Genomic DNA, 16,973 nt, shown 5'->3' with positions numbered 1-16,973 from the left:
GAATTATTTAGAAACGTTTTCAAATTTCCAAACATTTTAAGACTGCTCCATTTGTCAAAAACTAGAAATCATAGGATAGTTTACTCATGAATAAAAATTTCAGTGTTTCATAAGGAAAATTCCTGACTTGAACAGTTTTCTAGTTATTTTTAAATATCTGTCTTCTTTTTTGCCAACATTTAGATACTTTTAGGACTATGCATCAGTACTGTTTTCCTCCATGGATACTATTTTGGCTATAGTTTTAAAGCACTACTGTATTTTACTGCATGTGCTAAGCCTTTTTGTAATACAAGATGACTTTAAGAACTGAACAGACCCTTACCTGATGGTCCTGAATCTTCCTGCCCACCACTCTGAAGGTGTTGTTGCCTGTGTGGTGATATATGTGAACTCGGCTGAACCCAGTTGAGCCACCAGCTGGCACCCACTTCTTATTGGCATCATCATAAACCATCACAGCAGCTCTTGCCTGACAGATACTCTGTTCGCTGTTTAAAGAAAAATAAATAAATAAACAAACAAATAAATAAATAAATAAATAGATAAATAAGCAAGCAAGCAAGCAAGCAAGCTTAAGATATTTAAAATATGCTGTTTCCCACAGAGCCACATAACTCAGTTAGCCAACCCAGCAGTCAACAATTAATGCTTTCCTGGAAACAACAGTGAACCAGACATAAGCTTCCTGCCCTTATGGGTACAGCTGCATGGGAAAGATGGATAAAAAAATGAAGTGTGACAAGGGGCCCGAAAGAGCTCAGGACGCATGAAGAACACTGACATGAGCAACACGAAAAATGTATTCTTTTAAATTTGAGTATCTAATACATTCATTAAACTGAATAAAACTACAAGTATAAATTAATCACCACTTGGTTAATGATAAATGTGTTTATAATACTGGTGACCCGTTTGTGATTCCCTTCTCTACTGATAAAATTATTTTTATCATCAGGCTTGCTTCAAGGTCTATATGCTAAACTCTGCTAAACTCTATCTGCCCCTGAGACAGGGAGTGGTCACTAACCATCGATGGATAGCAATATGACTCAGCTTCAGATTCCATTGGGGCAAGGTCCCACCCTATATTGCAGATTTCTTCATTTAAAAATGAAAAAGTAAAATGAGATGCTTCCTAGGGATTCTTCTAGATTTTAATGCTAATCTTCACAGACAAATATTAAAGAAAAGAGCAACTCCAGGATATCTTTAAATTTCAGCTTCATCTCAAATTATTTATTACCAAGACTGAGATACGCAAATACATAAAATGAGGAGAGATGATCTTAATTTCATATTAAGTACTAGTTTCATCTTTCAAAAATTCTATTATACTACTGGGGGGAAAAAAAGACTGATGTGAACTTTACTTTATTTCATACCATATTTTATTTCTAAAAAATCAAGGACCAAAAGTGGACAGAAGAAAACAGGTACATCAACTCGATGCTGACTATCCATTAACCCAACTGAAAGAACCCAATCCCCACAGAAAAGACCCATCTGATGTGGGAGCCGCAGTTAATGGAGATGCTGCCCAGTAGCCCACCCAGCCTCATCGTTAACGAAAGCCCTGCTCCCCGCCACCAACTTTAGCCTCGAAGATTTTAAACAGTAAATTATGCAGGTTCTTTTCCAATATCCTCAGAAACAAAAAGTCACTTTCATGCTTCCCATTTAAAACGCTTCTGCCCCATCTCTCAACAGTGTACGTATGTGTTTTACTTGACCCGTCATGCGACTTGATGACAGAAGATTCATGGGAGACCTAAGAGGTGACAGTGCTGAGGAGCAGTAACATGGCTTCAGAACACTGAGGCTACAAAGATTTATAATTCTCCATGAGAGAAAGTGTACAAACACTAACTTGTAACATATTTGAGCAGCACAAACAGTAAAATAAACCCAGCGATAGCCTAAATTTTGATGCTGCACAGAAATTTTTTAGTAGCATAGTTCTGGGGGGGGGAGGGGGGCGCGGGAAACAAGCCAATGACTAAAGTTTGAATTATTTTTAAAAGCTTGATTACAGAACATTTGTCAGCATAGCAGTTGAAATCTCTTCATCACTCACAACAGAAATACTTGAGTGACAACATTTACATAACCCTATAGGCAGATTACATGAAACGAGCTAAAGCAAAGTGCCTCTTACAGCACACAATCCAAGAAACAAATTTACCACTAATTGTAAGTAATTCAATAAACGAATTTATAAATCACTACGGAACAGTATTTTCCAGTTTTCAAAAATTAATATTTTTGAACAGACAATATGATTCTCGTGGTTCAAGAAATAATGTCTCTTCAAGAAAGCCCCAGTGAGATCATACAAGCTAAAGCGATAGCTGAACTCCTATTTTGTACATCAGGCCATTCCACGCTTAAAAAAAATGTTAAAAAAATATACAGAAAATCTAAAACCAGGAGTTAGAATGTCCCACCTTCTTCTCCCGCCTTTTTTCTCCCTGTTGCTATACAGTGGGTTGCTGGAAGCGTTCTGAATAAGGAAGCACAGTTAACCAAACAGCTTTGACTAGTTAGTGATTAATATACAAATCACTTAGTAAACAATCAAATGCCTGGTCACTTCACTTTCCCTGGGAAAGCTATAACCACAGAAACAGACATCGCCAAATGAACAAATCAAAGTAGCCAAGAAAGATCAAAAATGCAAAAAAAAAAAAAAATTAAGTTAATTAGTTTTCTAACGAAGATGAAAAGAAATCCTCAAAATGAGATCTTAAGGATACAAATCCAACTCTAAACAAAGCCAAGAAGCATCTGGAAAAGCCAAGGTTGAAGAAAACTAAGATGTGGGAAGAGCTGAGCTGCTGCTGGAGAAGCAGCAACAGCCATGTGGGTTATGTGGGAAGCTGTGAAGGGGCAGACAGGTTAAGCCTGAATGACCTCGCAGTCCTAGATGACATCGGGCACTCAGAGAAGCCACATCAAGGCCATGCCAGGAAGAGATGGCACTGCCTGCTGGGGTTCTGAGTGACAAATTCAAGTCAAGTCCTTCCATTCCTTCCCACATCTGAGGACCTTTCCTTATCAGAAACAGACATTCTGTGGTAATGACGCCAGGCTTCAGGATGGGGGCTGGTTGCTGGAAATACCAAGCCAGGATCAGAAGGCTGAAATGTTCTGTCCCACCCCATCCCCCAGCTCTGGGGAGGGAAGAAGGGCCAGAAATTGATTCACTCACCAATGGCCAATGATTTCATCAATCACGTCTACGTAATGTGAAACCTCCATAAGAACACTCAAACAAGCTCACACGGGGGTGCTGGTGGGGTGGCAAATCCGAAGAGGGCACGGAAGCTCTGCGCCTGTCCCAGACCTTGCCCTCTTCATCTGGCTGTTCCCTTTATAATAAACCAGTAATGGTAAATAAAGTACTTTCCGAAGTTCTAGGAGTCGTTCCAGTAAATTATCAAACCTGAAGGGGTGTCGTGGGAACCCCTGAATCTATAGCCAGCCAGGCATCAGTGTAGGTGAGGTACTCCCTGGCAGCTGGCATCTAAAGTGGGGGCAGTCTGGAGGGACTGAGCCCTTAACCTGTGGGGTCTGTGCTAACTCCAGACAGTGTCACAACCGAATTGAACTGTTGGACACCCAGTTGGTGTGGAAAAATAGAACTGGATGTTGATGTGAGGAGAAAACTATTCAAGACACCAACTCCAATCACGAGCGTGCACAAAAGCAGCCGATGGTACCCAGTTTTGGATTTCACAGACCCATGAACTTCAAACACAGATTGCATGAATCAATATAGAATTGGTTGACAATATTTTGGCCTACTTGTTAGGTAGGCTATTGGGGCTGGAGGAGGGATCGCCATAACTTATTAAAATAAGGATATTTTGGAACTTCAAAATCTCAAAGTAAGGACAACATAATAGACTGTAAATGTAATAACTAGCTTTCTATACAGTTCTCTACACTGGCTTTCCCCCCGCCCCCCCATTTCTCCCTGGTCCAGTGAAACACAAAGGTCTGCTTTAACGCACGACCGGCCTGAGTCACAACACGACTGCCTATACACCTGAGTACAGACGAGCAATAGAGAGCATTGGCAGGGTCGGCTCAGAGGTTCTTCTGAGAGGAATCTCCAGCTTTCTCTAAGAGGATTTTTAGCTGAGAAAAATCGACGAGTAAATTTCTGAAATGCTATTTATTACGTGAAATTGTACGCACATGCGCAGTTTTTCAGAGAAAAGAACGTGGAAGGAAGGCAAGACTTAAGAACCACAGTTACGGAGTCAAAAAATAAAGAGATCTAAAGGAGCACGGCAAAAAAAGACAAAAATGTTATAATCTTTACACTATCATTCTACCTGCATTACAAAAAGACTCAAAATGAAAACCTGGTCAAAGCCTTCAACATTCTGAAGAACTACACAAAGGATGAAATTAGTAAATCGCTAAATTATAGTTTTGTGAAGATCAGGCACTAAATTAGTTACAAACAAAAATGTCACTTTATCAACTGCAGTTGGTATACACAGACAACACAGTTAATCTTCCTGATGTTCACTTCGGTATTTTAAAATAAAAGATGTCATTGGATGGCTAGAGACAGGTGGGATTTTTTTAAGTATAGAAACCATGACAACACTTCATAACTTTGTGACTTTGTCAAGGAATTCATTTCTGAATATAGCAACTTCCTTTCAAAGATAACCACTCACAGTCATCATTACTTGCCAAAGAAAGCACAACTATGACTACCTAGCACATAGTAGGCACTCTTTAAACGCTTGTTCAGTCCATAATTTTGTCTAACAAAATCCTACTTACAAAGAACCAGATCTCTGTTAAATTTCTCTTTCCCCAAGGCCAGAACTGATTGCTCCCCCGAGTCCCCACAGCATTCATGACCCTTTAGGCCGGGATGGCTGTCTGAGGAGCTAACATCTGAGCCACAGGTAGGAGCTGGGATTGAACTCCGAGTGCACTGGGATGCCACTCGAGGGCTCTAAGGGAACGTGACTCCAGGTACCACGTGGAGAAGGGACTCGGGAAAGAGGCATGGGAATCGAGGATGGAAGCGTGACGTGTGAGATGTGCGTATGGTGAGACTTGAATCCGACTAGAAACAGGAGAGGGGCGCATACGGGGTGCACGCGGGAAGCGCAGCAGACGAGACTGCCAGTACCCAGGTGGAAGGGGAGCGGAACGGGGGGACAGCAAAGGCAGGAGAAAATTTACAGATGTCACCTCACATTTTCTGGATACTCCTAAAGCAGTCTGTGACGTGCTGTAAAGTATATAGCGCTGCCGAAAGTCACAGTCTCAAGTCACTTATTTTTATATACATATAAACGTGTCTTCACCATCTTTGAAAGAGAAAGGTGTCGTTTCATCTTCGAGTCCTCAACATGCAACATGGAGCCTAGTCTGTGGTTAGTTACCAGGGTCCATACAATCACCTCCACTCTACGACCAACCCCTCAGAGTTTACCCAAAGCAGAGAATTAGCACCCTGTCTGTTATGACACTGAGTCATTCCGCAAACTAACATGTCAGTTATTCAGAGGATAAAATACTAAGAAATTACACAAAAAAGTTGAGAACTTTAAAGAGAGGATTTCCATCTTATTCTGATGTCAATTTTTTTGCTTAAGCCTGCAATTTTATCACATTTGAATCATTAAAGAGGCTGCAAGTAAACACAATGTTCAATTTCAACTCAATTCCACAAGTATTGCTCGTACCTATACTCCACAGCTCCTAGAAAAACTGAACTAGGCCATCTCAGTTATGAAAGATTGTGCATTTGATCAGGAATAATCAACATGTATTTTCCTCAAATAGGAAAGCAAACAATAAATATCATATCCTGCGTTGTGTTAAATACTAGAAAAGTCACAGAGTCTTTTTCAGAGGGTGACTCTCAGAGGGTGAGAGAGTCACTCCAGAGTCCTCCCAGCCTTGAAGCGGCCATGACTCGGCCACCAGGCCTGCCAACTCTACTTCCTAAAGCTTTCGAACTCATGAGCACTCTCTGCTCACAGCGTTCAAAAACTTCACGTGGACCCTCCCCAGTTCCTCAACCGGATTGTGTCAACAGTCTTCCAGCTGGCAATTCTGACGTTGCTTCCTCCTCCCCATGCTTCTAGAGAGCAAACTCTGGCTTCGAAGCTTGGCATCCAAGGTCACCATGATCTGGCCTCTGTCTCTGACATTCATTCTGTCTTCTTTTCACATACGTGCAGCATGTAATGTGTGCCAGACGCCATTCCACCATCCTACTGCTGGGGGCACATCAATGTTCCAAATGGTTTAGAACTCCACCACGACAGCAGTCACAGTGATGCCATACCTGCTCATGATCTGGCCTCTGTCTCTGACATTCATTCTGTCCTCCTTTCACATACGTGCAGCATGTAATGTGTGCCAGATGCCATTCCACCATCCTACTGCTGCGGGCACATCAATGTTCCAAATGGTTTAAAACTCTACCTCGACAGCAGTCACCTGCCCAGGTATCCATCCACCCACACCTTTGCACGTGCCTCTCCGCTACCTGACCCAACTGGACATCTCCTTCCCAAATACCTTCTGCCTAACATTGACTGTCCTTCAAAATACAGACACAAGTGTCACATCCTCTTGAAAGCTTTTCCCCTCCCCGCCCAAAACTGGGACTCATTCTGTGTTCTCACAATACACTATGCATATCATCTCTCCACCAACATCAGATGTTAAGCCCCTGAAGGGTTAGCATTGTATCTTTTCGTTTCTCCTAATTAAGATTTGTTAGTGACTTGAAAGGTAGTGAGAAATTAACTGTAAAAGGTAAAAATCTGTAAACTGTAAGAGCCCCAACACATGCCAGTGAAGGCTCCCTTTTCTGACTTCTAATGCCCAAATGGACTATCCATCAAATCCTCTCCTCTGTCTATAAAACGTACCATGAGCACACAGATGCCCAGAGCTAGTAACCTAGTCCTCTGCACCCAGCACTTACCCAGAGTCAGCTGTGTCTGTGACTGCAAATATTCATTCAATTGTACTTGCACTGGATTTTTAAAATATTATATAAACTGATACAATGTGACTATATAGAAATTCTATGATACTAAGTTGAACGTTCTGGAAAGTTTTATCAAGGTGAGTCACTAAAAAACTGAGACGTATACAAAAAATGGGGTGGGGGGCACAAACGAGTCAAGCAGAATGCTATACTACACTCAGAATGCTTCGCCTGTGTCTAAGTTCTCTCTTCACTTTAAAGAAATGAAAACTGAAACTCTGAAGATAAAAGATAGGCATTCTTTAGGAAAGAAAAATAATGCAGAACCCTCGTCACCAGACTAACACTAAAAACTTTACAGAAAAAGGCTACAGAATGAACACATATGTTATAGAGTAAACTAAAATATTTAAAGGTATACGTCATGGACACCAAACTTTAACTAGTCCAATTAACCAAAATCATCGGTACAGATCACATTAGATCCCAGGGCTTCTCCTATAGGGCACATTTATGAACTGTGACATAGCTTTTCTCCTTTTATATTCTACCGAAACAAAAAACAAAAAAACTTGCTAAGAACTGGGGTGGGGGGAAGCTGTTTGCTAATAACAATCAGGCGCTGACATGGCTTGCTGATTGAGGGATACAAAAAAAAACACTGTGAATGCCACTGACGAACAGCAGACACGAATAACGGCAGCAAACAAACTGATTTTCAGCACGGCAAGAAGACCGTCTGGGAGGCAGCAGCTCCAAATATGTAAAAAGGCAAAATTTCCTGTAAAGACCACGCAGTTACATATCATTCATCTCTCTAAGAAATACTTAAAGGTATTTAAAAAAAAAAAAAGGTAAAAATAGTAGAAATATTGATGTCACTACTAAACTCTTTACCCCACAGCGTCTATATTCATGTGCAAAGTACAAATGCAATCTAGTATAGCAACTGATGCACAGTCACCAAAGAAAATAATCAGTGTATCTAAAGAAGATAATACGTTTCAGAAAACATTTCAGCAAATCTGTTGGGTTATCCTGTAAATTGAAAAAAGTCTCTTAAATCATTAGGTTAAATAATAAGTAGAAAAAGTACCTTAAAGGAGGTACTTACTACATACAGTCATGTGTGTATATGAAAAATGAGAAATCTTTTTTAAAAAAATCTTTATGGTACTATTTGACTTCAATTATGAATACCTCTTACTTGAATAAGAATAGAATGTGCACATTCTATAAACGTGACTTGGCCAACGAAAAGAACCTGCCTCTGCCAACGATATACCCGGAGAGAAATAATAAAGAAAATGAAAATGTACCATTTCAGTGTTCTTAGAGCCACAAAAAGAGGGGAAAAAAAAAAGGGGGTGGAATTTATAAGAGTTTGTAGAGAGAAAAGAAAGTCAAATATTGGGCAGAAAGTAAAAAGAGATATTAAGAAACGAGTGAGACTGAAAACACCGAGGATGGGCACTGGCCTCACCCGTGCGGCTCGGGCTGGGCACCCTCGGAAGGAGGCCCGGCTTGCTGCTGAGGAGCACAGATGAACTCAGGCTCTCCTGCCCTGCCCATGAGACAGACTAGTTAACAAAAATAAAGCCAACGTTATTTTTTTGAAAATTAAAATCAACGGTTTCAGAAGACTGCACTCTAAAACTGTCCATAAATATCTCTGGAGCCTATCTTTTCCAAGTATTGCTTAACAAAAGTCATAACAAAATCAATGAGGGAAAATGTATTAATGGAGTACGATCCAGAGTAACTAGTACAGACAGATATATACCCAGTTAGTCATAGCCATAAAGAATCCAAATCTCTTTATATTATGAAAGACCTAAAACCCAGAGACAATTAAGTGGCATAGGTAATTACCGAGCTAGTGCTGTGATGGCAATAATGACGTTAATAATAAAAATAAGTACTAATACAAATATAATACACTGTTCCATATGCTTTGCCTTTATTAACTCATTTATTCAACAATCTTATTTAGTAGATACTTGTTAATATTCCCATTTTATAGACAGGAAATTGAGATACAGTGAATTAATCTGACCAAGAACATCCTATGGAAAGTGGCAGAAATGGGATCCCAAGCAGCCAATCTGCTTCAGAGCCTGGACTCGTGACCACCGTTTGAAAAAGAGAGTCAGAATCTGCCGAACAATTCTATTAGTTCCACAAAATTACCTCCTCCTAAGTTGTCTATTATTCCCACATTGTACTTTGTTATATTTAATTTGAAGCTAAGAGAAGGGAAGTTGTGTATTTGCTGAAATTGATGTTCTTATAGAAATAAGCAAGGGTTCTTCTGAAGCTTTCACTAGAGAAAATATCATACACTATTAACAAAACCCTGTCTAGACTATCACACCTTTTTCTGAAGGTGGCAGTACAAAATACATGGATAAAATTAGTATTTCAGAGAAAAGTTTCCTTCAAATAGAATCTCAACCTTCTTCAAAGAATTACATGAAAGCAAAATATGTGGGAAGCATTTTAGGGACAGAGGTTAAATTCTCTGTATAAACTGCCTAAATCTCTTGATGACCCCTGAACCCTGCATGTGTAGGGTACTTTCTAAGCAACCTAACTAAAAGGCTAAAAGAACTGAACTAAAATTTGACCTGTGCCCAAGAGACAGATTTTGCAGTGTAAGTCCACCCGAGTTATTTGCCTGCTATAACAAAAGCATCAACAATCTTCAGAGCACCATAACAGAATTCAAAGGCTCCATCACCATATTTACAATGTCCAGAATACAACTGAAAATTACTCAGCATTCTCAAGAGAAAAGGAAGTTAATGGAGTCCGACCACGACATAAAGATGATGCAATGCTGGACTTGAAAGCAGCTACTGTAACTGTGATCAATCATATAAAAAAAAAATATGCTCATAATGGAAATACCAGAGAAAAATTTTAAATGCCTTTTGTAAAGTCTACTATTGAAAAACATATTTTTCTTTATTATTAAGATGAAAAATCCTTTGGATGAGCTTAACAGAAGAATGGAGGTAGCAGAGGAATGAATTTATGAACTCGACGACATTATCAATAGAAATTATCCAATCTAAAGATGAGAAAGAAAAAGACACTCTGGTGGGGGGACCTGAACACTGGCTCAGGGACCTGTGCAAAAACTCTATTCTATGAGGGAGGCATACCTGAGAGTAGGTACTTTAGGATTCCTATTTGATAAAGTTCTGAAACAGGAAATACTAACTGATGGAGGATATAAATCAGAACAGTGGTTGTCCATGGGGAAGTGAGGATGCCATGGGAAGGGGCTTCTGAAAACTTTACCGTTGCCCTGGACTGTTCCGTCTTGAAAGATGTTTGGCTTACATGGGTGTGTGCGTCTTCCGAAGCTCACCCAAAGATCTGTGTCTTTCACTCTACATATTTTACCACGAAAGAAAAAAATTATATACTGAGCCCCGCTTAATGATATACGTACTGAAATGCCTAGGAAATAGGCTGAAAACTATAACTTATTTTTTTGAAATGCAATCAAAATAAATGAAAAATATATATGGTTAACATGTGACAAAGCGAGTATAGTAAAACGTGAATGGGGACTCAAGACTGTGGGTTTATGGGTTTTCACTGAATAATTCTTGCAACTCTTCTGTATGTTTGAAATTTTTAATAATGAACTGCTGGGTTGGGGGGCAGGGTGAGTTAACAAGTGTTCATTCCTGTGCAGCCTTCTCTATAAAGGAGCTAATTAAGCACAGACTTCATATCCATAATAAAAATTATGTAATATCATACTTTTTTTATATCCTCATTAACAAAAAGGAAAGATAAAAGACTGACATGTTTTATTGCTCCACATTCACTCAAACGAGAACTCTAAAAATTTCAACTGAATAGGCTGAGAAACAATGTGCACATGAAAACAATCAGTTTGCCAAGCAGTGTAGTGACTAATCCCCTCCCTCCGCCACTCAAAACACAAACCACTGCCACCACCCAAGCTTAGAGTTACTGCCCATACTTCTCCCCTAAGCTCCAAACCCACTTAGACAACTGCCTCGATATGTATTTCTACCTAAACATCACAAATCTACCTCATAATGCAACCTATTTCCCTCCGTCACCTCATCTGCTCCTCCCTCCCTAGTTCCCATCCCGGGTGAAGGATACCGAAATCCCTACTGTTTGGCCCCAGCTAGAAACCTGAGCACGGCTCATTAGCCTGCTCCTCTGCAGTCACCCCCAGTCAGTCATCAAGCCGTGGCAATTCCATCACCCAAGTCTCCACAGCTACCCCCTCCATCTGCCCACCGCCAGCCACTGCACTAACGCACTGTTTCCTCCCTGCATTTCTATAGGGGCCTCCGAAGCAGCCTTCCTACCCCCACCCTCTCCAGCTAGAAGCCCCATAACCAGCACTTCCTGAACAGAGATGGCATCCTATTACCTAGAAAATATAACAACCTCCTATTTCTACAGAGGAGACTCCAGTAAATATTAATTGGGACCTTTTACAACACAGACTTAAGATTTCCACTGATTTCGCTAACATTTTGGTAAATGGGGTTCCAGAATCACAAATGGAACAACACTACCAAACAACTACGGTGCATCCGTAACACCTGAGGAGCTGACAACAAACCTGAAGATCCACGGCATGGGTGGTGTCACCTGACTCTCACTCACCAGGCTGGCAGAGCGGGCACAAGGGCCGAAGTGCCTACTCCGCCAGCCCGGTGTGTGACAGCGAGCTTGACCGCCTCCCTGTCACCTGCATGCCGATGGGGCTTTCTGCATTCCCACTCGCCCCTGGGTACCCATTTAATCTGGTGGCTGTTACAGGCCACGGTGGTTATTTATGGGTCTGGGAATTCACAATGGCCTTGAAATGGCCTTGGAAGGTACACTGCTACAAATGGCTGTTGCTTAGCACATCTCCACGGGACTGGAAAACAATTCTAACTTCTTGTTTCAAATGACTCCATGTGACTTAAAAGGATCATGGACCTTTCAAGTCCTAAGAATTTGCTTTTTGTTCATTTTTAATATCTGAATTAAAAGTCAACTTAAAGTAAAATATATATGAATAAGATATTCAGGTACGTTGGATACTTAGTCCAACTAAATCAATTATAAACTGATGCTTCTCATGCTTAAAAATAGCCACTTGAGGAAAGCCTGGTTTTCCTATTATCCTAATGAAACCCTTAATTTTCCAAGAGTATTTCTTGGACATTAGTGGTTCCAGACCAGATATTTATATAGCTTGGCAACGACAGTCAACATTCACCAGTTGCCAACTCCTGCTCAAAACTACTTCATGAGTTGTGAAATTCTGTCCTGACAGTCTGTCCACTACAGCTGGGAAAGCATATTTCTCTCCTCTTTCTCCATATATAGTTCTTCCACACAGACCGGGAATTCAGCCCCTAAATATGACATACCAGATTCCCCTTAGCACAAATTAGCTAAATCAAATGAGGTCAGCATACTTTATTTAGGTCCGAGGACTGGACTACGACGATTATCATGAAACAAAAATCCAGGAAAAGTATCTAAAGATTGTATGAGATGGCACACACACCCTAAAGAAGGCCAGGAGCCCTGCGGAGCCTACGGAAAACAAATTTCTTAGCAGCATCACGTTTCATATTAAAATGCAATGAGTATTTTGCAATTCACTCCATGACACATGCTGTTTTAATACGATGCTCTCCCCAAACGTCTTTCAGTAAAATTGATGCTCCACATATGTGCCACAGTGTGTCCCGCAGAGGGGTACAGGCACCCCAGTTTGAGAAGAGGGAAGTACCAACGAGTGCTGTAAGTGCTATAAGAGGAGGCCCAAATTTCACCGTGAACGCCAAACCTAACGCAGGCACTGGCGGGTGGAAGAACGCGTATGTACGGACGGAAAGTCAGCAGTCGAGTGTCACTGACGAGAGAATAAATGTGATGAAAGCGAAGAGTGATTTAGGAATCACGAGCATACGATGTTTTGTTCACACACTCAGGCAGTGTGTTCAGGAAGTAATTATAGCACAGCATAATCAAAGGGACTTACGGGCCATAATCTGAAAAACAGCGGCCTACTTTTATCATTCATCCTCAGCCAAATACGAACTGCATGACATTCAAGAAATTTTGGAATTTCTTGTCTTGTAGTTCTACAATATGTTCAAACAAGGTATAATGGTAATTATGACATTTTTTAAAAGCTGCTTGACTAGAAGGCCTTAGTGCTATAATTTTTATAATAATGTCAACAGAGTGGTTATTAGCAATCAATGGTTGCTGGCAGAGAAAAAACTGTTTGCTAGAACCTGCTGAAGAAGAAACCAAATTAACGGGCCTTGAGTACACCTACTATTCTCACATGGTATCAGCCGCAAAAATTCTCTTTTCAATCTACTTTAAAAAGCTGAAATGAGCGTGCACGCTACAGAAGTTGAGGTGAGGCCAGAAATGCAGAAATACTACGTTGCTTCTCTGGCCCATTGCTAGATTCGAAGTTTAAGTTAAACGGTTGTAAAAGTAAGCAAATGCGATCGCTTTGTTTTGAGGGAGGACATCTTCAAGCACTGCACAAAGTCTCCATTTCTGGGACTGCGTCAATGAAATCACACCACTACGATCTACTAAATCTTGTTGTTCCCACTGGGCCAACGGTCTCTCTTCTCTTCACTCCTTTATTCATGCTATTCCCGAATGTCCATCCAGAAAGCGTTCTCTGTCCTGAGGTCATAACTGTTACTGTTCAATCTGTATCTCACACAGGTCACATCCGAGCCATCCTCTCGAACTGGCCTCTCCCCACGCCACTCCCCCAGGATGGTCTGCAAGCGCCACAGAACTGCAGGTGTCCTCCTACCCCAGCCTGGCTCTCACCGTATTCCGACGACTTGTTTCTTAGGCAGTGCACGTCCTAGTGTAGAGAACTGTACCACCTCTACCCACAGTGTTCCTATTTGAAGCATATTCAAGTATTTGATGAATGTCAAATGAGCAAATGGATTACAATGCCCAGCATGAAATGTGGACAACCACTATTTTCATCTTTTTAAACTTTTTTTTTTATTAAAGATCACCCCCTACGGAATATGCAATTTTGTATTTGAAGTCAGTGGGAAAATCTCTCATTCTTTTATAGACATCTTTGCTAAAAGCATAATCATTGAAGGTTAGGAACTATACATGTGCTAAATAAACATACGGAGTTGATACAATTAAGGAATAATATGCATATAGAAAACGCAAATCAACCTCAACACATACAATGTCAATCTATCTGAACGAAGCTTAGGAGGAACTCAATCTCAAAACTACCAAATTAATCATGGCATAAAGATTCGAACTAAATATTTCCACTAGCCAATTGATTTTAATCAGACGAAGTCTGAAACTGACTTTGATTTACTGAAATATATCTTGATATGAGTAGTTGGTCACACTCATTCTAACTCCTAACAAAATAAGGGGAAAATACTCCCAGCTTTCAGATGGAAAACCTAAAGCTAGTCTCTCTTAATCATGAAATGTGCTTTGTCATGAAAAAGAGGTCTCTGAAACAAGGCAGGAACTACTCAGAACATTCTAAAGCACAATGTTTATACCGATACTCCCATGTGTTAGCTTAATCTTTTGTTTTTGTAGCAGCTGACTATCAGTTGGCATAGGATCTAAATCATGATCCTATCTCTCAAAGTACTTCACATACATCTCCAAGCAACAGCTGCGTAATTTTTATAGTATATCTAAAAATATAAAGTTCAAAGCATTAAATGAATTTCGTCTAACAGTTAGGAATATGACTGAACAAAATACAGTCAACTCCATTCATGTTAAAGGAGTAATTTAGCAGAAGGCAACATTCAAAATGATGAGTAATCCAATTCATAAAAAAAAATAAAAATGTTTATGGGCTATATTTTAATTTTAGAAGTGTCCTCTTTTTTCCCTCAAGATATGTAATACCTGCAACTGTACTTAAAGTTCCCTACTGCTAAAGAGGATATTCTTTTTGGCTAAAAATTTAGAAACTCTAGTTTTCTCAATATCTTGACATAGTTCTATGCCCTCCCACAACTTTAATTGAAGACTTTTCTGAAGCTGGCTTATTTTGTCTTTCTATGACTGACCTCATAAGCCACTTAGCTGCAAAAAGCTTATGCTATCTTTTAATGCACTACCCCAGAAGTCCCACAGGCTAGTGAGACAGATAGCTATGTCTAACACAAAGCACTCCTCACTGAAAAACCCAATTTTCAGATACTTTTCTCCCCCAGTGACAATCACAATAAGGACTTATATTTCACTTGGGCAAAGCCCACCAGGCAAACCCGGCTGACCGATCCCTCTGCCAGTCAGACCTGGCACTTGATCAGCCAAGCATCCAGAGGGCTCTAGTTGAGTTCAGCCCTCTTAGGTCTGTAATTGCCTGATCTCTAAAATAAAAGGGTTCCCAATACAACGTAAGGCATATGACAAAACTACAAAGGCCACATATAGCCTTGGTGAAGCTATACAGCTTCATGTTAAGCCAAGGAGTTGGGTGGGAACTGGCTTTACAAAGCACTTTTTCAAAAACTTTATTTATATTCATCGACTAGTCCTTAAATTATACAACAACCAGAAGACTATGAATATTCTCTAATATTAAGTCTGAAAGGAGTGATTTAGCTTATATATATTGCTCTAAATCAGTTGTAACTGTTTCTAGAAATTTTTACTTATTTCATCTAGGAATACAGTTGAAAACCACATGGATTAGCCATTTCATTTCAAAAGCCACAAAATAAAAACATCATAACCAGGTGATACCGATGCAACTTGGGCAGTGAAGGGTTAAAGAATTACTGGTCGTCTTGCAGTTGGACAGGACGTTCCTCACACACAGCTGCCACCTGAAGACTTCAATCTTTCTCTTGATGCTCAAATGAAAATTAAAACATCTGACCAGTGAGATAAAAATGGTAAATAAGCTGAACAAGTGGCCACAGCTGTTAGGTACACAGTTCTGTCATTCTGATGACAGGTCGAGGACAAAAGACCTAGTTAAAGTCCCTTCTCTCATCTCTCCCCCCTTTCTCCCATACTCTTGAGAAAGACAATAAAATCTCTCCAGTCAAGTACTAGACACCATTCCTACATGTAGGACACATACCAATGGCTGTTGACCGTTCAAAATGAGAACTCCACATCACAACAATCATTTTCCCTAAGTAAAAGTCACTAAATACTTTAACCAACATTTAAAATTACATGTGGGACTTCCTGAAATTTTATATGTGTAGTTAAAAAACTTTTAAAACTACATACACAGTTCTTCATTACAGTTCGAGGTACATGTTTAAAAGCTAGTTTATTATTAAAACAACCCAATATTATTTAAGATATGGTAATTTGCAGTCTCTTTTAAATTATTTTTATTTACATATTAATACTCTAAAGAAAATTGGGAAAAGTATACCTTCAAATATAACCTTGCTTCTCTTTCTCCAAGAATTCAATATAAACATTACACTTTAGAATGTCCTATTAATCTTTAAATTTAACACGAGTATGAAGCTTCAGTTTCAAAAAGGAAAGGAATTGCTATGTTTATTCTGCCTCAGCCTCAAAATGTACAGAGACATCCACTGCATACATGCTCTGGCCACCTAAGTGCTATGAGTCACGTTTATTTTCAAAGACAACACTTAGGGAGTATCAATCAGGAGGACTGTGAAAAAGTACATTAAGAAACACATTAGTCTTTACCAAACTGATGGTTTTAAAAATCAGAGCATCTGCCAGTACATAAGATGATAAAATTGAAATCTCTTTATATAAAATTTCACAAATTTAAGTAGCATATGGCTATGAGATTAAATGGTCAAAATAAAAATTATTCATCACTTAGGATTGCAAAGAAAAAAAATAGACTATGGTGAAATGAGAAGTGTGTTATATAAAATAGATGAAAATACCACCCAATAGCCTTTCACATATCAGGTTTTAATGGGTC

General features: G+C 39.8%; 1 protein-coding gene across 7 annotated transcripts in view; it reads right to left on the bottom strand.

Moving 5' to 3' along the window:
- ENAH (ENAH, actin regulator) overlaps nt 1-16,973 on the bottom strand; it is a 108,200-nt gene that overhangs the window by 55,300 nt on the left and 35,927 nt on the right. For all 7 annotated transcript variants that reach the window (XM_025048503.1, XM_025048502.1, XM_025048505.1 and 4 more), the window contains exon 2: nt 326-491. In XM_025048503.1, coding sequence (XP_024904271.1) covers nt 326-491 — 166 coding nt within the window. The remainder of the gene's footprint in view (nt 1-325; nt 492-16,973) is intronic.

Source organism: Pteropus alecto, unplaced genomic scaffold, assembly GCF_000325575.1.
Source record: "Pteropus alecto unplaced genomic scaffold, ASM32557v1 scaffold115, whole genome shotgun sequence".
NCBI lineage: Eukaryota > Metazoa > Chordata > Mammalia > Chiroptera > Pteropodidae > Pteropus > Pteropus alecto.
This window is presented reverse-complemented; position numbering and strand designations above follow the sequence as displayed.